Genomic DNA, 26,348 nt, shown 5'->3' on the forward strand with positions numbered 1-26,348 from the left:
GCAGTGCCATGTAGCGAGGAGGAAGGAGAAGGCTCCTGTTCTAAGTGTGGCCTGTGGAGCGGGGTGAGCATCGCCTGCCAGGCAGGAGGCCCCACTCCTGCCTGGGCTATGGATGAGCCCCCTTCTCCAAGGCAGCAGGGTTCTCTGCCTGTGGTGGTGTTAAGAGGGACCTGCCCGGCCCTTGCTGGTAATGGAAGTGGACTTCCTGGCCAAATTTGGTGACCTACGGCACGTGGCCAGGTTTCTGCATGGATGTTAGCCCACCGAGGCCCTGGCTCAGGCCACCCTGGAACCAAGGCCTACACCACACAAGCACAGAAAACAGATTAAAACAAAGAAGATTTCAAGGGGCATGCTTACTCCAACTGTTCGGAGCCGGCTGCTGGGGTCGGACCTGTGCTGAGAAAGACCCCGAGACTGGGAGGCAGCCCGCTGTCGCACCAGGTGTGGAATGAAAGTATGGAGCAAGGGTTTCTTCCCAAGCCAGTGTCAGCCAGTCACGGCACCTCCGACACCTCACAGGGCACCGCTCCTCTTGTGCCTGGGAGGCAGAGCATCTGGGGACTGGTGTGCTTTCTGGGGGCCTAGGTCAGGTGGCCTTGGGGACCACCACGGCTCCATGAGAAAAGTGGCCTTGTAGAAAGAGAGATCCCAAGTTAGATCTCAGAGGAAAAGATGGGAATATGATGAATGGAAGGGGAAAGTGTGGCTGGACAAAGCACAGCAGGTCACGACAGAGCTGGGAAGAGGTAGAGAAGAGGCAGAGTATACAAGGCTTAGCATTTCGGTAGCTACTCCGTAGGTAAAATGCTTCCAGACATTTCTTTTTGCAGAGAATAGCTGCTTAAAGGGTAGGTACCACGTCGGAGAAGTAATCTAAGTCAAGATGTTTGTAAAACACTATTTTATAAAGCTGAAAATCCATCAGTAATTCAAAAGTGTACAATTTGCTCTGCAATAATGCTTGCTTGCAAAATGCCAACTGGTTCCAATGTGACTAATATATAAGAAACAATCTGAGCATTAACACAAATTAAGCATTTGCTTGTGCACAATTTTGTCTCCCAGAAACACGAGGTAAAAGCGCAAAACAGTACCCAGCAGAGCCAAGTACAGAAACACACAAAGCACAAATACGTCAAGCACCCACCACCGTCCTCCGCTCCCCACGTGTTATGAGACAGAGCGACCCACTTCTGGGTCACACAGCCTTCCATCCATTTCCACCACTTCATAAGAACTCACAAGTTGCAACCCTTCTGATGGACATTTCCACAAGCTAAGTTCAGGTCTTTTAAAAGGTAAATTGACATATGAACTGCAGGATGTATGTATTTCTTAACCATTAAACATGTGTAAAACTGCGCTACCATTTTTATGAGAATCTCGTTTTTATGAGATTCCTATATTTTATTGCATGTGTTACTGAGGAAGTTTTTGCAAATTGTGTCCCTAACCCCATTTTTCCATGAACCTCGTGGTTTTTATTGAGTGATTTTGCAGAGCACAGTGACTTTTAGGGACACACATATCGCGTTTAGCAGAACTGATTGTATAGCCAAACAGATAGAGAAACACTATCTAAAAACATAAAGGCTTAACACATAAACAGACTTAAAAACATAAAGACCTCACAAAGTAAAAAGTTGAAAACACTGAAAGCCATGAAATAAATTCCAGGTCTGGTTATATTCCAGGATAAAATTAAAATTTTATAAGCTTGATTTATTGGATATCCAGTTGATGAAAAATCCAAGCATTCTATTAACTGCAAGTCTCTGGAATCCCCAGAACATGAAGGAATGCATGCAAAATTTCAGAAAAATAAAAACCACCTTCATTCTCTATTGCTACAGGAACTAGGATGTATGCAGCTTTATGTAACTGTAGCATAATAATGACAGAAATTTACAAAGACATGTGGGATCAACAAACACTTATAGGACATTCTCTTGCAAAACTCAACATAGCTGGATCATCGAGACCTATCCAGGAAAACCTCATCTGAGTAACAACATGTATAATTTATTATAAATGGAAAATACCTTTTTTCCACAAGAAATACAAAGATTTGCTTGCTGAAAATGACTGCTGTGTGCTAACTTTGAGATGAGATAGGTTCAACAAGTCAGAGTTCAAAATCATAAGCTTAAGAGAGCATGAGGTGAGCTCAGCTATATTTTTATGGCACCGAATAAATAGAAGACTGTGTTCCTGAAATACAAGTGACCTTTACAAGCAGCAAATAGCATCCTCCTCAAACACCCCTATTTCTGACCGTGGCCACTTTCATGTACCACATCACACAAGTCAGAATTGCCAATGAAATAATCCACGCACATTTGTTTAGCCTGGCGCTCATTTGCGTGGTCAGCACCTATGATCACCACATTCTGTCCCCGAGATAACTTTACAGTTTAAAAATTCAGTTGCTTTTTCACTCCTGGTACCAATGTTTAACTCCAGGTTGTCTGAAGGATGATTTCAAGCGAAGTGACCTTATCTTTAGACAACTTCATGTTTACCTCCCAGGATATTATAAAATGTGGTATGTAAGAATCTCTGACCACATGACAAAGACAAAAGAAAAATAAAATAAGGAACTAGTTTTTGATTGTTAAAGGAAAACAAACAAACAAACAAACAAAAAAACGGGAAATCTAATTTTCAGCTTGGATGTTACTGAAGTCAATCAGTTACATTTGCATCTCTAATAAGTAAATATTTATGTGTCCATAATGATAACTAGACCGTCCAGAGAGAACAATACAATTTTTGAGCAGCTTACTTCTGTACACCTTTATCTCTGTGGTTTATTGTATCTATGACTTCCTAAGAAACAAACTCACTGAAGTCATCTCTTGATTAAAAAGCAATCCGTAAGAATTTTCATTAAAAAATAATCTGATTAAAAAAGGAGCAAAAGTCATTTAAAGGAAAAAGGAGAGTCTTTTCAACAAATGGTGCTGAACCACTAGGCATACACATACTAAAAAATAAACTACGCATAGTCTTTATACCTTTCAAAAAATTAACTTTTCAAAATTAATGACAGACCTAAATGTAAAACATGAAACTATAAAACTCCTACAAGATACAGGAGAAAACCTACTTGGTCTGGGGTTTGATGATGGCTTTTTTAGATACAATACCAAAAGCACTGATCCATGCACAAAAAATGATAATTTAGACTTCATTAAAATTAAAAACTTCTGCTCTGCAAAAGACACTGTAAAAAGAATGGAAAGAGACGTCACTGACTGGGAGAAAATCTTTGGGAAACAAAGAATTCTTAAAATTCAACAGTAAGAAAACAAAATGTGCAAAAGATTCAATAGACATCTTACCTGAGACATAAAAATGGCAAATTAGCATATGAAATATTGTTCAACATCACATTTCATCAGGGAATTGCTAATAAAAACAACAATGAGATACCACTACACACCTACTAGAATGGCCCCAATCCAAAACACTGACAGCATAAAATGGGAAGACGTGGAGCCACAGGAACTCTCATTCAAGGTTGGTGGGAATGCAAATGGTGCAGCCATATGGCAATTTTTAACCAAACTAAACGTACTTTTCTCATACAATCCAGGAATCATACTACTTGTGTTTATTCAAGAGTTAAAATTTATCTTCACACAAAAACCTGCACACAAATGTGTATAGCAGATCCTGTTGAAATCATATACAAAATTTTTATTGTATATTTCATTCTGATTTCTTGTCCAATTTTATAGATTCTTCTTGAATATTGAGAGGAAACTTGCTATCAAATTCCCTCTGAATTTGCTGAAAATCTCTCTTCATACTGTCATCTTTATTACCTTTATTTTTTATTTAAAATAGCTCTTTTATTTTACTCAGTTGCAGAAAATGCAATTGCCATTATGTCTATTGCTCTAATTTTTTACCTCACACAGGCATATGTGACTTGTGTAATGCAAAATAAATGTTTTGAAAACATAACAGCTCCCTTCACTTATATTTTCTCTCTCCTTGAAATACCCCAACTTCTAGAATGAATCGCTAGAAGCACTGTTCTTTTAGGAATTCTAATAACCAAAAAGACTTTCACTAAATGTGCTTTCTATGCTCCCCAATTAAAATATTTGGAGAACATGGAAATAATGAAAGTTACAAATACTGGATTCCTTACCAGATGTTACGCTTTTACTCTCTAGGTAAACCCAGCATCTAATACGTTATCTGGGTCACAGCAGGCATTCAAGACATAGTTCTTGAATGAACAAATAACAACTGTGGTCATTCTCATGGAGAACACTGCCTCTGAGTCTACACCCTGCCCATCCTCTTGCCTCAAAAACGCTACATTTGTTCTGATGGCCACCTTCCCCTAAAAAGTGGACCTCCCCCAGCTCCAGATGATGCGTGACTCAATAAGAACAACCTCACTGTCTGCTGGTTCAACAGTGACTATGGGACATACTAGATGAGATCCGCTAGAAGAAGAGGGCTCTTGAAAAGGTGCCCGCTCCCCTTACGGGCCCTTGTCTGAACCCTGCCTGACGGTACCTGCCACTAGCTTGAGGATTAAGCCACACCAAGGTCGGCAAAGTGGAGACGCGGAAGAAACACAGGGACATGAATTAATCAACCATCCCTGAAGCCTGCTAGACTATTGGATTTCCTCTTATTTGACATACTGTCCTTCTCATTCTATAAATGAGGTGAAGTTGCTGCTGTTTGCAGCCAAATGCATCTAGTTCATGAAATTCCTACAGCATTGTAAGTTGTGATCAGAACCACAAATATGGTGAAAATACTCCAATAATGCAGATATTGTGGGTTTTTGTTTTTGTTTTTGTTTTTTTTTTTGAATGGCCAGAAGTTGGCTGACATATTCAGGTAGGAGCCTTTTTGTAAAAAGCAGACAGAGGACAACCACAAAACCAACGTACAACCTGCAGGACACAAGTAGCATTCAATCGCTTTGGTTCATCCCCAGCCAGAGGACTAGTTTCAGGAGGAATGGACCATGACGTCTGTTTTAGGATGCCAGCCTTCTACCAGGCTTCCTAGGTGGTATTTTTCCACTAATGTCTGCCTACACTAAGTGGTTCCATTTGGAACCTAAAACAAAACGTTATCATCTGCAAAAAGAAAAACATTTCATAAAGAGACTTCTTTGTTCCAAACACCTAAAAGAACTTCCATAAACAATCAAGGAAAATAAAAGATTTTAAACAATTGAAAACATTTTTTCCAAAAACTAAAACACATTGGAAACCTAGTGCTGAATCAAGTTCCCAAACAGCAGAGCAGCTGTAATCACAAAATAACTGCAAAGAGAGAGAAAAACATCTAAACAAAATGTCTAGTTTAATACCCAACCAATCAGCTTCTCTAAAATCCATATTTCAGTCAAATTACCACAAAGAAAAGAAAACCATCTACAAAGCAATAAAACCCAAGGTAGTGAAAGACGAAGGGAATCGAGTTGTTTCTTTTTTTTTTAACCTTTAAATTTCATATTTTCTAAAGCCAGTGGTAACAATAGCTTACATATTTATTCATTATATATATTGAGTATGAGTGCAATATTGAATATTGACTATGTGATGGCTTGTACTTTTATCCAACTCTACGGTCCTAAGACCTAGGAGTGAAAATTAGTATAATGCCTTGTCTTCCAAAGTTTACATGGAGCAGTCCACCCCACCCTCCCACCCCCTTCACTCTAATTCTCCCACTGCCTTATCTCAGAAATGTCACCATTTTTTACCTGTGTGGCTCAGGCCAAACCTTTCAAAGTTATGCTGGACTTGTCTCTTTCAACACACAATCCATCCGTAGGCCCCACTGTTGTGAGTTACCTCCAACAACACAGAGCCAGAAGCCAGCCACTTCTCACCAACCCCACAGCTTAGGCCCCAGTCCAGCCACCATCAAATCATTCCTCAACGACAGAACAGACTCCTGCCTCCCTCAGCCCACTACTGGGTATGGATCCAAAGAAACCCAAAACGTTACTTCAAGGAGATGGGTGCATCCATATGTTCACTCTCGCATTGCATACAATAGCCACGATGTGGAGACAGCCTGGGTGTCCATTGATGGATGAATGGATAAAGAGTAGGCAGTACCTACGAGGTATGATCAAAAACTACGGTGAATGTTTACATTTAAAAAAATGATTGATTACAGTAAAAGACACATTACCATTAATCCCCCTCAAAATACTCCCCCTCGCTTCAAACACACCTATCCCATCGTTCTTGCCACTTTCTGAAGCAGTTCTGGAAGTCCTCTTTCGTGAGTGTCTTTAGTTGCGCTGTCATGGCTGCCTGGATGTCCTGAATCAATTCAAAACATTTTCCTTTCATGGTCATTTTGACTGGGGAAGAGCCAGAAGTCGCACGATGCCAGATGCGGTGAATACGGTGGATGAGGACACACCGCCATGTTTTGATTTGACAGAAATTGCCGTACCAGAAGCGATGTGTAACACGGAGCACTGTCATGATGGAGGATGAAGTAAAGACACTCACGAAAGAGGACTTCCAGAACTGCTTCAGAAAGTGGCAAGAATGATGGGTTAAGCGTGCTCGAAGCAAGAGGGAGTATTTTAAAGGGGATTAATGGTAATGTGTCTTTTACCGTAATACATTTTTTTATTTAATCATTCGCCATATTTTGCGATCAGATCTCATATATATAATGGAATATTGCCAACCCATGAAGGGAATGGGCTCTTGCCCTCCGCAGCAGCATGGATGGACCTGGAGGGCACTGTGCTGAGGGGATTGTGTCAGACAGAGAAAGAAAGACAGATGCAACGTGATTTCACTTATATGTGGAAATCTAAAAGAATAAAAGAAACAAACAAACAAAACAGAAACAAACTCATAGATGCAGAGAACATTTTGATGCTTGCCTGATGGGAGGGGTTTGGGGGTGAGTGAAAAAGGGGAAGGGATTAAGAAGTACAAATTGGTTGTTACAAAGTAATCATGAGGATGTAGGGTATAGCTTAAGGAGTATCCTCAATATTGTAATAACTATGTATGCTGTCAGATGGGTACTAGATTTATCAGGGTGATAGATGGGAGGGGGTGGAGGGACAGGGTGAAAAAAGTGAAGAGAATAGGAAGTGCAAACTGGTAGTTACAAAATAGTCAAGGGGATATAAAGTGCAGTATAGGGAATATAGTCGATAATACGGTAATAACTATGTATGGTGCCAGGTAGGTACTAGACTAGTCAGGGGGATCACTTGTTAAATTATAGAAATGTCTAACCACCACCATGTTTTGCACCATCACATAAAATAATATTGAAAGCCAACTGTAATTTAAAAAAGGGAAGGAAGAGGGTGAAGTGGAATAAAAGGTTCAAATTTCTAGGTATAAAACAAGTAAGTCACGGGGCTATAATGTACAGCATAGGGAATACAGCCAATAATACGGTGATGGCCTGGTACAGTGTCAAATGGTCGCTGCACTTATCATGGTGATCACTTCTTTGTGTATATAAACGTTGAATAACTACGATGTACCCCTGAAAGTAATATAATATTATGTGTTAGCTATATTTTAATAAAAATCTTTAAAAATCCCCTTCAATGACTTTGGCGGCTAGTTTGCATAGCTTTCATGTTTATTGGCCATTTGGATATCTTCTGTGTGACGTACCTGTTCAAGTGTTTTGCCCATTTTTCTTCATTTTCTTTTACCAATTTATAGTTCTTAATATATTTTAGATACAAGTCCTTTTTAAGACAAATGCATTACCAGTATCTTCTCCCCCTCTGCTATTTGCTTTTCATTCACTTTATGGTATCTTCTGACGAACAGTTTTTAATTTTACTGTTCTCCAATTTACCATTTTCCCCTTTACAGTGTTCATTGCTTATTATTTAAGAAACCGCCACCTACCCTAAGATCATGAAGGTATTCTCCTACATTTTCTTCTAAAGGTTTATTGTGTTTCCCCGACGGGTTTACGTTTACAATGCTTTACAATTAGTTTTTTATACAGGACGTGAGTTAGAGGTCCTTTTTCCTGAGGATGTCATTTTTACCCAAAACCATTATTGAAAATGCCATCCTTTCCCCACCCTAGTATGAATGACATCTTTGTCAAAAACAATGTCTATTTGTCTATCCTTGCACCAACACCTTCCACCAACAGTCAGCTGGAATTAATATTTAGTAACTTAACCTTGTATAAAGAGACACATATTTTAAACACTTAAAATAGCAATCACATCCTCACCTCCCACATCAACCTGTAATCCATATTTTCATCCAAGTCTTCAGGCATCCTCTTCTCTCCAGCAAAGGGTCCAAACTTTTCACCCTGAGTAGTGATGATTACATTGAAAAAGGATTAGTACAACAATCAAGTTACTAAAATAAACTATTATGTCTTTTCTGGAAAATTTTTTTCTCTAGCTCTTCATGTCCATCAACTGAGGCACATTTTAACAAATTTATACCACACAACATATTTATATATTTAAAGTACAACTTAATCTGCTTTTAGCCTAAGAGCCTGAATCCACAATACTAGAGCCAAGATAAAAGGGTTAAATGGCTTAACATTCAAATTCTGATAAGGCTCTTATACTTATCATGACATTGAACTCACATGTTTCAATCCGCTGCTGCCTCTGGCAAGCAGTCCTAAAATGCCAAGCATTGAGTTTTGTCTGACTTGAGAGACAAGCCCACCAAGCTGAAAATCACCTGGTTTCCATAAAAATCATAAATTCATCTCAATTATGAACAAGAAGGAAGTGGGCTTGCCATTCTTATAGGAAGACTGTTCATAAATAAGGTTTAAATTCTCCTGCCAATCTTTCAAACGGCCAAGGGGGCTCCCTGGAAACCAGCATTCCTCCAAGTGTTCGCTTTGTAGCCCCTGGCATGAGAAATTCAAATTCAAATTCAAATTCCTTGGGCTTATTAAAATCAGAGTCTTTGGCAGGGGGGACACGGGGAATTGCATTTTTGATGAGCAACCAGGTGAGATGTCCCAGGCAAGGGTGTCCCTGGCAGTTGGCCCTGCTGGGACTTGTGAGGCAGGTTAAACCAGGAAGCAACGCTCCTTCCTCACCAAGGCAACCAAAGCAAGGCCTGGAGAGACAGGGGGGTGGGGTCCAGCCTGTCCGGCCAGGTGTTCTGTAGAAATGTGTGCAGAGAGGAACAGAGCCTTGGTGGGCGCCCTGCCAACGCGTCTGTGACCGGTCATTAGTAGAAGCTTCCCTTCAGAAGGAGGTGGACAAAGAAGAGGCCACCAAAATCTCCAGGGAACGGTCATTAGTAGAAGCTTCCCTTCAGAAGGAGGTGGACAAAGAAAAGGCCACCAAAATCTCCAGGGAACGGTCATTAGTAGAAGCTTCCCTTCAGAAGGAGGTGGACAAAGAAGAGGCCACCAAAATCTCCAAGGGAACTTCTGATGAACATCGTCGGGGGGGAAACAACCACCAAAGCAACGTTTCAAGGAATACGAATTACTTAACGCACAACAGAAAACCCAGCTTCTGGGACCAGTGAAATGTTAAAGCTTAAAGGAAGGACGACCAGCTAGCCCAGCCCCGCATTTTACTGGGAAGACACAAATAATGGCGGAGCCAGAAGACCTAGTCTTTAATGTTAACTTGGGGGCAGGAAATGCCACCGAGATTCCTCAAGTCAAGACTAGAATCCTCATAACCCAGGACAATCACGCCACAGAAATGGGGAGACTGCTATTTATAATAACTAAGTTTAGGGAGCAGATGTCAGAGAAGCTGGAAGGCAGCTCTGCTTCTAGATCCCGCCCTGCGTCAGCAGCCACGTCATGCTGACACCGGCCACTCAGCCTCAGTCCTCAGGCGGACACACAGCCCCGAGGGAATCATTTCTCACCTCAACATGGGACCTCACCAGTATTGAACGGCAGTTCAGAAAAGCTGTGTAAGGACTGAAAGAAGAGGGAGGGAGATGAATATTTACTGAACTACTATGTGCCACACTTCACATAATCCTATGTGAGAATGTCCCCATTTAACAGTGAAGGAAACTGGGACTCCAAGAGTTTAAATCACTTGCTGGATTAAGGCCCGTCACCTAGCAAAGGTCAGAGAAAGGACTGGGAACCGGTGGTTTATTCTGAGTGGGGAGCTCAGGCACCGTCCCTTTCCCCAGGCCACGGCTCAGAACCCTGACAAATGACCGCACGACCCAGTGCCAGGAAAGCACATGCCTGTCCTCTCATTTCTGTTGACAACACTTAGGAATCTCACAGGTCATGCCTTGTTCATAGCAGTCATGCAGCACACTGACTGCCGGACTGAATAAAGACACCGATGTTAAAGCCTCTCTGGAAGACAGACCAACAAATAGGTGTGTTTTTAGTAATCAATTTGAGGATTTGGTATTAAAGCATGCAGTTCAACTTTTTACTCCACTTGGTCATGTTTTAGCCTTTATCCACTATTGCAGAAGGTCATAATCTGAGTACACACTTTCCAATACAACTGGTCTACACATGCTGGTCAGTACAAAATGGGAGGGAAAAAATGAATCGATCAATTCGGCAGTGTTCAAAGGACTGAAGAGGAAGGGCTGTAAACCCAAATAAATGCACTGTTATCAGTAAAAACGCCTGCTTGCATGCAAGCCCAGATCAATTATTAAAGGACTTACAGCTGTGAATATTCAAGATAAGAGTCAGGACTCTGACTTTTAAAGCTTTGCTGTTAATAGTGAACGATTACTCTATCATAAACGCAAACTACCAAACTATAAGAAATACAGCTTTCAATTTTTTTCCTCAATCCAAAGCTATACATTTTGCATCTTAGCCTAGCAAACTCACATATCGCACAGAAACCCACACATATAACACTATAAATTTCTCAAAACATTACTACCCTTATTCTGTACAACAAACTCCCATATTTTCTACTCTATTTTAACCACTTATTTAAAAATACTAATTTTGACCCAATAACTTAACTTCACAACTCACCAGTGGGTTGCCATCCACAGTTTGAAAAATACCAACATAAAAACATACATAGAGGAGGCAAATTTATAAGAATAGTTAGCTCTCTGGATTTGATAAGATTGCCTTCAAAGCACACCTGTGGGTGTATTAGAATAATTTGATCAAATTACTTTCTGTGGCTGCAAGATTACAAAAATGTGAATAGCCAACTCTTAATTATCCATAGTACTGTGGTAAGAAACATTGCAGAGAACTAAAACAATTTATATTTGGCTTTAGATGAAGATTTTAAACTTACTAGACCCACTCTCTCTGGAGCTTCCCCTAAGGACCCCAGCACCTGCTACCCACCCCTCCTCCAACTCTGTTCACTGTGGTTTCTACTACCCTGTTTCCCCGAAAATAAGACCTAGCCAGACAATCAGCTCTAATGCGTCTTTTGGAGCAAAAATTAATATAAGACCTGGTGTTATTTTACTATAACATAAGACTGGGTCTTTATAATATAATATGATATGATATAATATAATATAATATAATATAATATAATATAATATAATACCGGGTCTTATATCAATTTTTGCTCCAAAAGATGCATTAGAGCTGATTATCTGGCGAGGTCTTATTTTCGGGGAAACACGGTATACAAACAGCACTTCCTTGCAATTATAATTGCATTATATACACCGCTCTGTTCACTAACAACTTCCTATGTAAGTTCTAATCTGAGAATAAGCCTCTTCTACCTTAGTGGGCTTCAAACATGTTTGGAAAACATACATATGAAAGGAAGTCTTGGGGCACATACTATATATATATATTTTTTTTCTTTTAGTTGAACCATATGAAATTGTCGATATTTGACTATTTTCAATCTACGAAAATGAAAATTTTTCATATGATTCATTATAATATAAATTATAGATACACATGCCTTAGCATTTTAAACACCTAAGGTGAGGTTCATAATTAATGAGAGGAAGGAAACCAATATCTCAAACTACCTTCTTGAAAATTTGAAAATTTTCCAGCTGACTTCCTGTCATCATTGGTTTTACTTTCTGTGATTAAGCTGCTGAAGACCTCATACCAGCAGCAGGAAAACTGCCGGGTCCACCATTTTCTTGCTTTCCACGTGTGCCTGAGTTACTAATATTACTTTCAGGCTATGCTTTCTTGGCAAGATCCTTCCTAGAATTCTTGGCTTCTAACTATCTCAAGGGCCATGATCTCCAATGCTTACAAGGTTAGGCAGGAAGCAGCAGAACAACAGACACCCAACAACAAATATGCAAAGGCCACATCAGGGAGTGATCGGAAGCCAGCAGGGCGGCCATGCCTTGTGTCTCCCCTCCAGTTGAGAGCTGCCGGGTCACAGTGGGGGCCCAACGTTGCCAGATAGCTGCAAATATTTTAGAGAGGCTGACGAATCAGATTTGTGTGTGAAATCACTACTTTTCTATATTGGCAATGAATTCAAAGATTTCAAAATTCTGTGCAGGTCAAATACAATGGGACTGCAAGGCAAATTCCATCTGCAAACACCAAATTACCCAAGTCAAACTCACCTCTCAGGCTGGCCCAATGCCCAGCCTACCATGGTGTTTCTTTGCTCTTTCTGAACAAAGCAGATAAATTAATCCATTCAATTTGCCACCCACTGGGCTAGACAATAACTTTTAATAAACAAAAAAATGTATGATTGCAAACATGTGGGCCATTTTCTCTTATTTTGCCTATTAGTGAGAAGTCAAAAGCAAGATTCCCTGCAGATCTCCCTCTTAGAAGAATGGAGAAAGCACCAGCTGAGGCCTCAAGGGATATGGCTCCTAATCCTTGCTCTGCCATTCATTAGCTGTGACATATAAGGATGTCACTAACTTCTGAACTTCATTTCCCTTACCTATAAAATTTAGGGATTTGGAGTAGTTGACTCCTAAGATTTCTCCTAGCTCTTAAATTCTGTTAGAAAGAGCTCCCACAAGCCAAATTTAGAACAATTTGAGAATCAAAGAGAGTAAGAAGTTAACTGATTGAAACACATTAACAAATTCTGAAGTCCAAAATGATAGAAAGAAGAAAATTTTGTTTTTAAAAAATCCTCATTTGCCATCATTAGAGGATGACAATTTACTAAAATTAGCAAAGAGAAAGAACTAAGACTTTGTTCTACCTTTTCCATAATAACCCTAGTTCAGGACAACCAGATAGCTGCAAACGGTGAAGGAAAAGCTCTTCTTTACAGAGGGAAGCTAACTTAGAAATAAAGGAGGGATATCTGAGAAATCCCTATTTTGAAATCCCTAATAATATAACTGATTCAGGCAAGGAATCACCAATGGATGCTACAAGCATCAGGCAAGCGGTTGGTAGTCAAATAGATATTTATACAGTATCAACACCCTTACAATGGGGAAATTACCTTAATCGAGTGCTGGCATCACTAACAGTGAGAGGACCAGAGAGGATGTACTCCCTGCTATAAGGTGGTAGGAAGTAAACCTTTCTAGCTCTTCAGGCCCCAGTGTCTGCCACAGGAACATGAGAGGGCTGTTTGTAGAGCTCTCCAGTTCCCACCAAAGACAGAAGGGCCAGCGAACATGGGCAGATGGCTTCCCAGGCTTGTCCTGTCTTACCTGGCACCTGAGGTATCGTGCTGCTGGGAAGAGCATGTGGACAAAACACATAGGAGAGGGAGGCGTTTGCTTCCTGCTTCCGTTGCTAAAACTGCACGGTGTATTGCAATATAGAAAGTTTCTGAAGATAGGGAGAAGCATTTAATACACAATGCCAGTGTGTAAAACACATTTTAAAAAGTAACATCATGTATATCTAACTTCCAGATTAGAAGAAATAGAGAAGAGAAACACATTAAATAAAACCCTGGGAAAGCAATCTGCTTGTGAGACACTCTACAAACGACTGGCCTGATCTCTTCAGAAAGTAGAGAAGTCAGTGTTACTAAAGGAGGTTGTTAAGAGATTTAGTAGACATAACCAAATGCAATAGGTGATCCTTGCTTGGGTCCTGGTTCAAAAATAAAACAGCTATAAAACCATTTTGGAGGCAACTAGAGTAACCTGAATACAGGCTGTACTAGAAGCCATTAAGAAATTACTGTCATTTTTGTTGGACATTAAAATGATATTATGGCTATTTAGGAGTACGTCCTGATGCTGAGATATTGAGAAACGAATTGTCATAAAGTCTGTAATTTACTTTGAAATGGTTCAACTAATAAAAAAAACATGCATATAGATGAAATAAATTATATCAAAGTGAATCCATCTGCAGTCGAATCATTTATATGTGAAATAATGATGACTTTTCACAGAAGGAATCCACAATCCCCACTTGGAACATAATTATGTTTCAGTGTTAAACTACTGTGCTCTTGCAATACAATTAGGCCTTCAACAAAGTACATTTCTAAAAAGTGCAATTCTGAAACGTATTCAATCTTCTTTCTCTCCCGTGACTGCCCCGCAGAGACAGACAGGGTGCCTCCCTATCCGTTCTCCTTAGTAGTAGAACACTGACCTTGTGGAGGGTACTAATGTATCCGAGTAGAAAAACTCCATTTACTAGCATTCCATTAAAATAGGGAGGTGAGCTAACAACCACAAGCAGAAATCATTGTACTATGGACCTACCACAAAAGCTCTTAAATGAGAGCTAAGTCAGCTGGTGAGCACACCCTAATGCCTTGGTTGCTTCCTCTTTCTCTTCCCCTGGAATAATTCCATGAGAACCGGGGCTAATGCAGCCATCTTGAGGCCAAGAGAATTACAAAGACTTTCACCCTTACATTTTGAGCCACTGAACTGATTGATCAGCAGCAAATGCCCACCTACCAACTTCTTGTTACAGGGAGAAGAAAATCCCCAAGGTTTAGATTACTGCAGTTGTCTCAATGACTCTCAGCTGATACAACAGAGATCAGGGAAGAAGAACTGTACAAGTACCCAAGGTACAACAGCCTTATCCTTTATGAAATGGGAAATTCAGGAGAGTTGTGAGGAAGAAGAGATCCTGGGACTATGGTGACCTGCATGCAGCATCTTTTCCCTTAACCTCACCCTAAGCTACCTGCTTGTCCTGAGCAAAACAACTGCTACTATCACGTACGGACAACTGGGTGTAGGTGAAGCCTTAAGTTCTGGCACAGAACTGGTGTGAGGCTCTCTCTCAGGTGGGTTGAGTAATAAACTGGAAACTCTAAGCCTTCCTATTTCTCAAGCTAAAATCCTTGGAATACCCTTGATCCTTTCCTTTCCCCGTCCATAACTCAGCAGCACAGGCTGTCACCACCGTCTTCACGGAGTCTACACCAACAGCACTGTCACCACCTTGGTCTAAGCAGCCATCATCTCCCATGTGGATTACTGCAGTGGAACCCCAACAAGTCTCCCAGTTGACACAACTGCCCTGTGGGCGCCTCTTCTCCGCAGCAGTCAGAGTGCCCCTGATAAACTCAAGTCAGAGCACGTCAGTGCCCTGCTCAAAGCCTGCAGTGGCTCCCCATTTCACTCCACGCAAAGCCGATGTCTTCACAGCGGCCTGACAGGCCCTAGGAGATGCGGCTCTGCTCCTGGGACCCCTCCCTTCACTGCCTCTCTGACGTCCTCCCCTGGGCTCAGCCCCCTCGTCCACTCCATTCCAGCCTCGCTGCGTCCTTGTCCCGGAACACGGCAGGCAAACTCCCATCTTAGTACCTTTGCTCGGGCTGCTGCCGACCATGCTCTTGCCCTAGAAATACACCGGCCTACTTTCCTCCCATCTTTTAAGTCCCCCATTGGTGAGGTCTGACTGGCCCTCCGTGTTATAACAGCATGCCCCGTACACGCCCACACACGCTGCCACGGCAACCGGACCCAGCTCTACTGGTCCTTTTTTCCAGAGCACTTACCACATCTTCACGCAGTATTAAATGTACATAATATGTTCATTGTTTATTTTCTGTTTCCCCTCACCACAATGCAAGTGCCACACATGCCAGAATTTCTATTTTGTTCACTAGTTTATTCCAAAGAGCCAGCACAGATCTTGGTGAGAAAGATTTACTGAATAATTCTATAAAGCAAGATCTGAATAAATGAACACTATGCACATCCACAGCACAGAATGTGTTCAGTCATTAAAAATAACAAATTAGAGCCAAAGTAGATTACTTGGAGGGATTTCCAGATACTGTTAAGTGAGAAATGCTAAATGATGAAATGAGTTTACTCTTGCTTCATTTTTATAAAATAGTTTTTTTTAAAAGTGTGCGAGTGAGTGGCTGTGTGTGTTTGTGGCACACGAGCATAGATACCGCATGCTATCAGCACAGAGGAAAAAAAGTGTTGGTGTTTTTAGTGAAAAGGATGTATGGAATGATCTGAATTCCAATTCTAATTCACTTGTTATTGATGCAATCTTCCTCAAAATTAGTTATCTCAGCTATAAAACAAGGATAACAATGGCTTTGAAGGCTTGCTGTAGGGTTTAAATATAAACTGTGTGACACACCCAGTGACTGTCATCTGTCACTCAGCCTTGTGTCACTAGCAGCTGGCCCAGTGCCTAACAAGTACAGGTGCTCAACAAATATTTGTTGAAAGAATTAACTGTAGCTGTTATTATCACAAAAAAACAAAATAGGAAGTTATTGAGGAGCCATTAGTTTAGGTGGATTAGTTATACATGAAAAAAAATCTATAATTCCACCAGGATATACAAAGCTGCATTGAGTCACCACCATGGAGTATAAATGTGTGAACACAAAGACGAGTTAGGCTTGAAGGGTGATTACTTTCCCTCTGATTACGTTTCCAGATTAGTTATCATCAGCCACCAGGAAATTCAAGCAAACATCCACTGGCAGAATTTTAGCCCTAGCATAAAGATCCATTGTTTCTTCACAAGTCACCTTCTAAGCTGATCAACAAAACACCTTATTCTGCAAAATCGAGTCTTCCTGCATTAACATTTATGCATATTGTATGATTTTTCTTTTATGCTTTTACTTACTTTTTAAGTTTCCTCTTTTCCATGTTTTTCTAACCCTATCCAATCTGCCCCCCTACCGCCCCTATTTTTTTGGCTTACTATATTTTCACAAACACAGATTTAAACCTTTATTTCACATAGTTTTACTTGAGATTTGACCTCACCAAATGTGTTTACTACCAATCCCTTATCAAGGTGTCTGCCTTGGTTTGAAAGAGAGGAACCAGGTATTGTGAAGGCATAGGAGCCTGAGAGGCAGCTGTGAGCGGCAAGACCCCTGCAGAGCTTCTCTGGACTTCAGTATCTTCATCTGTAAAATGGGATGTGCAAATCCGATGACTCCTGAAGGTCCCTGAAGCACTATCAGGGAGGCACTATCAGGACCTATTCCTGCCTGTTCTGATTCTCACATAATTGCTCTTCCTCTTTGTAACAGAAACACGAACCCAGGCTTTTCTGCATGCCTAATGCCAACCCTTTAGACGTTGGCCAGAACCAATACTGAAAACAAGGCAGAATATTCATCATCGTGAGGTTTGCAGAAAGTATATTGTATCAGGACCAGTATGTGGGCTAGGACTCAGCCCAGGTAGTCACTGTAAAATGTCCCATGATCTAGGCCAGAAAGAATTATACTTCGGAGCCTGGTAGGATGGATAACAGAGCCCCTCCCCCTTCCCCAAAGTGTTCACAGCCTAATTCCAAGATCCTGTGAGTATATTGCCTTACAATGTAAAAGGGACTTTGCAAGTGTGATTACATTAGGGATTCTGAGGTGCGAGACGAACCTGGATTATGGGGGGTAGGCCTACAGGAATCACAAGGGTCTAGAGAAGGAGCTACGAGGACAAAAGCAGAGGTCGGAATGATACAGGACCCCGAGCAAAGGAATGCGGGCAGCCTCCAGGAAACTGGGAAAGGCAGAGACCGGCTCTTTAGAGCCTCCAGAAGGAACCAGCCTGCGCACCCCATTTTAGATTTATATTCTCTGGAACCATACTATAATAAATTGGTGTTGTTTTGCTATACTTGTAATAATTTGTTACAGCAATAACAGGAAACTAATACCCACTGCTGTCAATAAGTTTGAGCTGGAAAGCAGCTATGGATAAGATCCTAGGGTCCCTGGCAAGTTAGAACTAGGATCCTGCATTAGTTCATGAGAAGGGCAAAGTGCAGTAGGAGACTACCTGCGAGGTCACAGGCACAGATGTCACCTGGGAGCTCCGCAGGCAGCAAAGCACAGGGTTGGAAGGGAAGGAAGCCAGGAAGAGAGCGGCCCCAAGGGGGCTCCTCACTGTATTCAGTTAAGTCCCCATGGACCCCAGCAATGCCCATTGCTGCTTCTGCTGGAATCAGGGGACCAAAAATCTGGGAGAGACATATTTTGTTTCATTATTTAGTTATTTCTTTTTTTTTGCTTTCCTTTAGCCTTCCTTTCAGTCTTTTTAAAAATACAAACCCAGCTCAGCTATGCTAAGGGTATGCAAGTTAAAGGGCTTCTGGATATAAAGAGAGAGAACCATATATCTGACCATCAGATAAGGTTTCCGCCAGCTAGTGAAGAGTGAATTGCAAAGGAAAAAAATTGGAAAGGTCAACATAAAGACCACTGCAAAATGCTGACAAAAATAACTGAGCAAGTGTATAATCTGTACATTGGGGATGATAACAAACCTTTGAAGACCCTTGTACAATAAAAATAACATACACAAGGGCACAGTGAAGAGAAAACCCCACACTTCAAAATGTGTGATTGTGTGTGACCGGACCAGGGTGCAAGCTGGTGCTTCAGTGGAAATGTTTCAACAACTCCCAGGTCTGAAATAAGGTCTGGCACAGGGCGTAGGCCTCAAAGGACTGCTTCTATTTTATTTCCAACAATTCTACCTAGAAAACATTCAATTCCACCCAAACTAATGAAGAGCACAGAGTCCGGGCAGCCTCTCTGAAATAGGCCTCACAGGCCCACCGCTCCTTCTGTGTCACCCGGGCAATACTACTTAATGTGTCACACTGGCCAACCTCTCTGCCTCAACTTCCTCCACTGAGAATGGGTATGATGGCAGTACCTACCTCACAGGGTTCATGGGAGAGTAAAATAAAATACTGCACGTAAAGTTACAGTGCGCAATCATAAAGACAGTATTACTAATTATGTGACCCATGAAATTCAACTCCTCCACAAGGCCTTCTGTGAAGCCCCGGCATTTTCTGATCACTTACTGTAATGGCAGTGGGGTTTCTCTGTCTTCTGAACACTTGTGGTCCCTCTTCTCTCACATACCCACACAACCTCATGTTGTTGTCTATCATGGCACTAGTCAGACTGCACGGAAACTATTAACTTTTATGTCTCCCTGACCACACAAAACATTGCTATAATTCTGCAATTCCATTGCCTACTCAAACCAATTATGTATGTATTATAAGCATATATATATGCTTATATTATCTTGGTAATCTTCCCTTTCTTACTTGTGTACCCCTATCTCCCTGTAATGCAGGGTCTCTGGTCCTGTTCCCCGCACAAGAATGCAGGATATGGTGAGGCCAAAAAGGAACACCCATGGTGTTCTCGCTGGCAGTTGGGTTGGAGACACAGGAAGTAGGAGCCACACGATCCGCAATCCGCCATCTGCGCTTCTCTGCCTGCCTGCCAACCAACCAACCAACCAACCCACCCCTTGCTAACTGCAATCTGCACTTGCTAGTTCAGCCACGGCAGTTATATCAGTGGCCAATGGCTAACTGGTTAACAGGTGATGGCCACCCAGCCACAGCCGATGGCCATCTGATCACAGCTGATGGCCATCTAATAATCGAGCCAGCACCGTTCCACGTGAGGCCAAGAGCCTGGAAACTGCTCTCTGGGATTCTGTCCCCACACTCCTCACATCGGAAAACCAACTCCTGTGGACAGATGTTGTCTGTTTTGTTCACCTGCGTATCCCCAGAGCCCAGTACAGTGCCTGCCACATACGACTGGAAGTCAGAGGGAAGAAAACCAACAGCCTGCAATACACCTCAAGGGAAGGAAGACTGGTAGTAGTAGCATATGACGCTTTCCATAAAATCACAGAATCTGGGAGCTTGAAGAAAACTTATGGTTTACCTTTCCACTTTTGGGGTTCAAGCACAAGCTCGAACACCACCACCCACTGATTAATCATAAGTTGTCCCCGCTTCTTCTGGGTTTCACTTTCCTCAGTTTCAGTTACCCGCAGTCAACTATGGTCCGAAAACACGAAATGGAAAATTCCAAACATAAACAATTCGTACGTTTTCAATTACGCGCCATTCTGAGGAGCGTGATGAAACCTTGTGTGAAATGCAGCCCACATGTGCCTCGCCCCTTTGCCAAGCATCCCCACGCTGCATACGCTGCGCGGCTGCATATGTGCTCCCCGCCCATTCGCCTCGTAGTAGCCGTCTGGGTTATCAGATTGACTGTGGCAGCATCCTAGTGCTTCTGTTCAAATCTCTCTTATTTTACTTAATTATGGCCCCAAAGTGCAAGAGTAGTGATGCTGGCGATTCGGATACGCCGAAGAGAAGCCAGAAAGTGCTTCCTTGAAGTGAAAAGGTGAAAGTTCTCCACCTAATAAGGAAGGAAAAAAATCTGAAGTTCCTAAGATCTGCTTATGGTAAGAACGAATCTTCTATCCATGAAATTGCTTACTTTATAAATTAAATTTTATCATATGTATGTATAGGGTAAAACAGAATATAGGGTTGGGTACTATCCATGGTTTCAGGCATCCATTGGGGGTATTGGAAACCTGCCCCCCCGCCATGGATAATGGGAACTACTGTATAAGCTCCAGTCAGGGAAAACAATGGTCATGATATAAAAAATGTAAAGTACTTTCTATTGTACTTATGCTAAATGTATTAGTTTTGAGTAACTAATATTCATTTTAATCTGCATAATACTTTGTAACGTAGAATTCCACATCTTTATTGATGCATGAACTGTGCTCATAGCATGAAGCACAGGGCCTGCCTGGCACACAGCATGAAAAGTGTCCATTGTATTATTCTTATCACTAGCAATTTCAACGTGCATAATTGTGAATGGACACAGGCCTCCTTTTTCTACTCAAGGGCTTTCCAAGAACAATTCATGGCTTCCACAGAAATAGCTACCAAATGACTCCTCATCCCACCTCTAATTTCCATAATGGCAACAAAAGGAAAGGAAGTCCTTTCCTTTTCTTCTTGTCACTATGTAGATTTTATTACTCCCTCCCCCAAATGAGAAGCAACAGACCTGTAAAAAAGGATAAGAGCCAAGGAAAAACCTAGTAGGACTGTGGTGGAGCCCGAGAATTCTGCGATTCTGCCGCAGGGACCCCACTCTAGGAGACGCTGCACATAAATGAGTGGGTCTAGAGAAGGATCCGGGGTCCTGTTAGTAAGCGAACCCCAAATCAACGTGGTGAGTGTAGTGGGGGTGGAGCCTCTAGCAAGATCCCCAACCTCAGCACAGGCCTGGATTAGAGCCTCTGAATTTGAAATCAACGGATGGCTTGAATTGCCATCGCTTTTTTAAAACAGAAGTGTTATATGAGCATACGTGTTTTAAAAGTATGAGAAAACATCGGTAATTTCTAAAGGGATATATTCCAAAATCTGTTTAGAATGGAGAACATGAAAAATCTTAAGTAAGGTCCTTAATTTTACTGCTGAAATACTCTCTTCTCAGACCCGGGGACTTACAGGTCTGAGAAAGTTAGGCCTACTTTCTACAAGGTACCTCGAGGAACAGTTCAGCAGCAAGACACTGGATGCAAACAGGTAGGGGATGCCTGGATACTTAGCGACAGCCTGACCATTCAGCTAAAACCTGACTCCAGCTTCAGTTTCGTCCTCCGCCTCTGGGAGGCAAGGGCGCAGAAGACTCCTTCAGGGTCATTGCTGGCATCCGTGAACCTGTCTGTGATCAGTGGCCTTATGACCGAGTATCTTGTGATCAAAACTAAACTATGTCACTCATAGAATGACATTTGGATTCACTGCAAACACCTGCATATTCACCTGAAGCATTCTAGATGTGATCTGGATAAAAATTCCTATATATGTTTTACGTAGTGAAGTTACAGGAGCTGGGGAAAGATAAGTGTCTATTTAGTGCTGCAATAGTAAAATGCAGTAATATGTGATGATTTTGGAAGCTGTTTATTCTATGCCCAAAAATAATAAAAATTTCCAAATAATCAAACACCGGGAAAAATAAGTTGGAATTAGTAGATGGATCAAAAGAAAGTACCTCGGCCAGCTGTTTCTAAAAACTTAAAGTAACAATATAAGGACAAAAATAGGAATTAGGTAATAATTCTAACATTTATACAACCTTTTAGAGTATTACTATTAATAACATTAAACAAAGTGATGTTTAAGAACTCTATTTAATTTTTAAGTGATTACATTTAGGCCTGAGACCTGCAAGAAAAATCCACTTGGGAATTATCCTATCTTTGTAAGAAAGAATTAGAAGCAGAATTTCAGCTTCTGCGTTGGAAGAATGTTGATTTTAACATTTACCCGTTTGGCAAAAACATCCATCAGTACACCTCTCACTCAGACAAGGTGCTTACTCCTGGGGTGCTCCTCTGAGCATTCTTCCAAACTCCCATTTGAAAAAGCAAACAGAGGCTTGTTTTCCCAACTCCGCCCTGGGGGCTGCTTACATGTCCTGCTGTCAAGCAGCCCTGTGAGGTACTTGTCCACCGTCCTTCACCTGCTCTTAGGTGACCGGTGGGAGATTTATACTCAGAGGAAGGGCATCCTGGTGCTTCTGGCACACCCTGTGACCCGCTTCATAGCACACCGTATCTGCACAAGCCTGATCTTGCCCAAACCTCCATTTTTCAAGATATCTGTTAAGGGGGTCGGGAGTGGTGCTGGGAAGCTGGCAGAGAATGATCTGGAAAGAACTTGTGCTTTGGACTCAGAAGCCATGGGTTTGAAGCCTAACTCACTAAGTCCGCAGGAAATTAGACTTTGCAGTCCTTTCTTCCTGTCTTGCACGAGGGTGAACAGTGTTCTTACCGGAGTGGTGTGCAGGTGAAGTGACTACTGTAGGTGAAGTAGCAAGTACGCCCTGGCACAAAGTATGTGCTCAGTAAACGTTAGCCTGGGCACTTCATCCCTGCCTTTTTGGTTCTAGAGTTTGCATATCCTGAGAAAAGGCTATAACACAACTCTCATCAAATCCCAAAGTTTGGAATTTTCCAGTCATCTCTCCTCCTAGGCCTTTGCTTTCAACATCCACCGTTTCCAGGCCGTTCTGTATGTACAGGGCAACGCGCTTGTCATACTCACTTGCCTCTAAATGTCTGGAAAGAGAGCTAGTCAGAGACAAATCCCAAGGCAGAGAAAAAAGATCAGAGGTTCAGAAACCATCAAGTCGGCACGTCCCAGAATCCGCAGGAGGGAAGAACTCCCGGGCATGTGCTGAGCGGCACCCCCAGCCCCGCGGGCAAGGCGAGGGTTCCTGGCCCCGTAACTCATCCTAAAGGAAGAAAGGCGGCGCAGGGCTGCGTGCGCGCCGGTGGGGACCCCCGCCCCCGCGGGCCAAGCCCACGCGGAGACGCCCTCGCTCCCGTACCGGGGAAGAGGAGGCTCCGAGCGGCAGGACCACTTCCTGCAGGGGGAGGAGAGACATCCTGCCGCAGGGCCGCCGGCCGAGCCGCCCGGGTCCCGAGCGCGGGGCGCAGGGCCGGCCCTGACGTGGCACTGCCGCCGGGAGGCCGGCAGGCACAGGCCACCCTGCAGGACCCCGGCCTCCCCGCGGGCGCGCGGCGGGCGATGGGCGTGAGGCCGGCGGCGCCCGGCCTGCGGAGGGGCGGCCCGGGAGGCGCGGGCCGCCCCGGTCACCCACCTTTGTGACTCTGCGGGCCGTGTAGAGCCCCATCCCGTCCTGCACCCGGGACGACTTCAGGGAGAACCTGTCCGGCACGTACATGCCCAGCATTCTCCCGCCGCGGCAGCCGCGCCTCGCTCAGCACCCCGGGAGGCGGCACATGGAAATTTGGGGTGCCGGTGGAGGGGCGAGGCCGGTGGGAAGGAGGAAATGGAGCTTTCCTCCCAGAATCCCCACCTCCCCGCCGATTCCAGGATCCCCCGCGGCTCAGCCCCTCCTCGTCCCGGCTCTCGCTCGGCCCGGAGCCGCCTCTGCCATTGCTGCCCCCGGCGGGGGCGCGGGGCGCGGGCCGGGCTGCGGGCGCCGGACGCCGCGCGCTGATTGGCCCCAAGTTGGCGGCTCGGACCCGCGCCCGGGCGCGCAGCCCGGAGCAGGGCTGACCCCGGGCCTCCACCCCGAGGCCCGCCGGCCGAGCGCCCCGCAGACACGGCGGCGACGTGCGCCCCCGCCCTGGCCAGCTCTGGGTCTGTCCATCTGAACCATTAGAGCGGAGACAGTCCTGCCCGTCTGAACTGTGGGCCCCAGACGGGGATTTTACTCTTTGGATGCAAAACGAAATGGGCCTTGACACAACTCGGGGCATCCTCCAAAACAGCTTTACCAAGTTCCAGACTTGGAAGGGAGGTGTATTGCGGGACTCCTGAGAACAGCCCTGGGGTCTAGGAAATAGGGGTCCTTGTCACGTCTGAGTTATGCAACTTTGTCTTTTTCATGCTTGTTTGAGAGGTTTGCAGTCATAGGGGACGAATAAGCATGTTGTTTAATGGACAGAGAAGGGGTGTACACCCCCGTGCAACTAACTAGTCCATTTCAAGTTCATTCAAAATGTGTCACTACTTAGGTAATATTTAAATAAAGTTCTTTTGTGCTACCAAGTCCTGGGAAGTTCCTTCACTTCCCAAGATATGCTCTTCCTTAGTCCTCTCTTGCTTGAAAATCACTAGATCCATTATAGATTTTCAAACATACCGCAGTGGAGGTGGGGTGCATGGGCGGGAACACCTAAACAGGACCCACTATCACGGCCATAAATTAACGCCACAGATCTTGTTTCGGCGTTTTTAACAGGGTGAGTAGGTATTGCAGTGTGCGCAAAAGGAACTTACAAGGCTGTTTCATCCTTCAGGATGAGCCAGGAGCTTTCCATTCTTTTCTCCTGATATTCTTGATAATTTTTTATGTGGGGTCTTTTCTTGGAAACCATTGATGTTCCCATAAACATGTAATGTTCCTTATAAACCATTAAAATCATAATTTTGGCAAAATAGAAGACCATGCTGTTAGGAAAACTCAACAGGATAAACTGTAAAGATCTTCCTGGCTTTACTGACAGATCCATGAATCCGGCAGCATCCAATCTGGCAGATAGACAGTAGCCCAGAGGAACTTAACAAAATGACTTATAGGAAGAAGAGAGCAAGAACAAGTTATAATAGGCAGCAAAGCTGGTTGGATACAGCAACATATCTTTATTTTAGAGGGTGGCAGGGGTCTCTCAGCAGACAACCTAACTAGGGCTGATCAGACAACTTCTGATTGACTGGTTTAAGATTCCATTTCTAGGAGAGCTGAAACCATAATTAAGTGTAGTCTGTATTTGTGGGGCTTAACATAAGTGACTCCATTTGGGGCCTGTCCTCTTGTTTTTAACAACACACCATGGAAATGATCCTTGTTTCTTCAGGATTTAAGGAAAGCCTGGGGAACACAAGCAGTTTCTAATTTCCTAAGTAGAAGAATTTTATCAAAGTTTGGAAAAAGGCTTTTTTAAAAAAGCACTGTGAAGAAAATCATATAGTAGCAATACTCGGAGATGTTAAAGAATAGAATAAACTATCCACTTTCTAAAAAATTGAAAGGAGGCTTCGCCAGGAGTAAGAGGAGCAGCACCTGATAGTTCTCTGAGTTTTTATCTTTTGACCCACCGTTGAAGATATTATGCAGCTTGCTGTCATGGGAAATGAATCGATACAAAATAACATAAAGTTTGTTTGGGGGTCAGAATTTGAAATTAGATGACCTCAAAACACATAATAGATGTTCAATAAATATTTACTGATTAAAAGTCAGTTTTGAGGCTAAGTTGAGATTTTCAAACCAGTCGATGGTGAGCCTAGAATACCCTTCTTATGCCTCAACCAACCTGGATTAAGTAGCTTTTCATGGGGTCCTTTAAACCAGTGCTAACACCAGGCCAGACCAGGTCCGCTGGGCCCAGCTGGAACCAGCCCACAATCCAGAGGGCTACCCGTGGCGTTTCCCCAGGGCACTCAGTCCTTTGACAGACACGGTCTTTCAGATGTGGCCCTTGAGCCTCACTGGCTTCTCAGTCAGGTGCTCTGCCATGTCTCCTTGGAAGCAGAAGTGTCCACAGCTTTTGATCACTAGAGAACGAAAGACATGTTTCCTGGTCTTAGTCTGACAGAGCCCTTCTTCACTGCTGACACTTGCTTTTGGTTGTGTG

General features: G+C 43.1%; 1 protein-coding gene across 2 annotated transcripts in view; it reads right to left on the minus strand.

The window, feature by feature from the left end:
• Positions 1 to 24,185, minus strand: part of PRDM5 (PR/SET domain 5) — a 121,337-nt gene extending 97,152 nt beyond the window's left edge. Inside the window, exons 1-2 of one of the 2 annotated variants that reach the window (XM_033133355.1) lie at positions 23,843 to 24,185; positions 8,245 to 8,328 (exon numbers count right to left, since the gene is read on the minus strand). In XM_033133355.1, coding sequence (XP_032989246.1) covers positions 8,245 to 8,328; positions 23,843 to 23,935 — 177 coding nt within the window. In that variant the 5' untranslated portion in view covers positions 23,936 to 24,185. The remainder of the gene's footprint in view (positions 1 to 8,244; positions 8,329 to 23,842) is intronic. The other variant, XM_033133356.1, reaches the window with a different exon arrangement.
• Between the last annotated feature and the right edge of the window lie 2,163 nt (positions 24,186 to 26,348).

Source organism: Rhinolophus ferrumequinum, chromosome 18 (assembly GCF_004115265.2).
Source record: "Rhinolophus ferrumequinum isolate MPI-CBG mRhiFer1 chromosome 18, mRhiFer1_v1.p, whole genome shotgun sequence".
Taxonomy (NCBI): Eukaryota; Metazoa; Chordata; class Mammalia; order Chiroptera; family Rhinolophidae; genus Rhinolophus; species Rhinolophus ferrumequinum.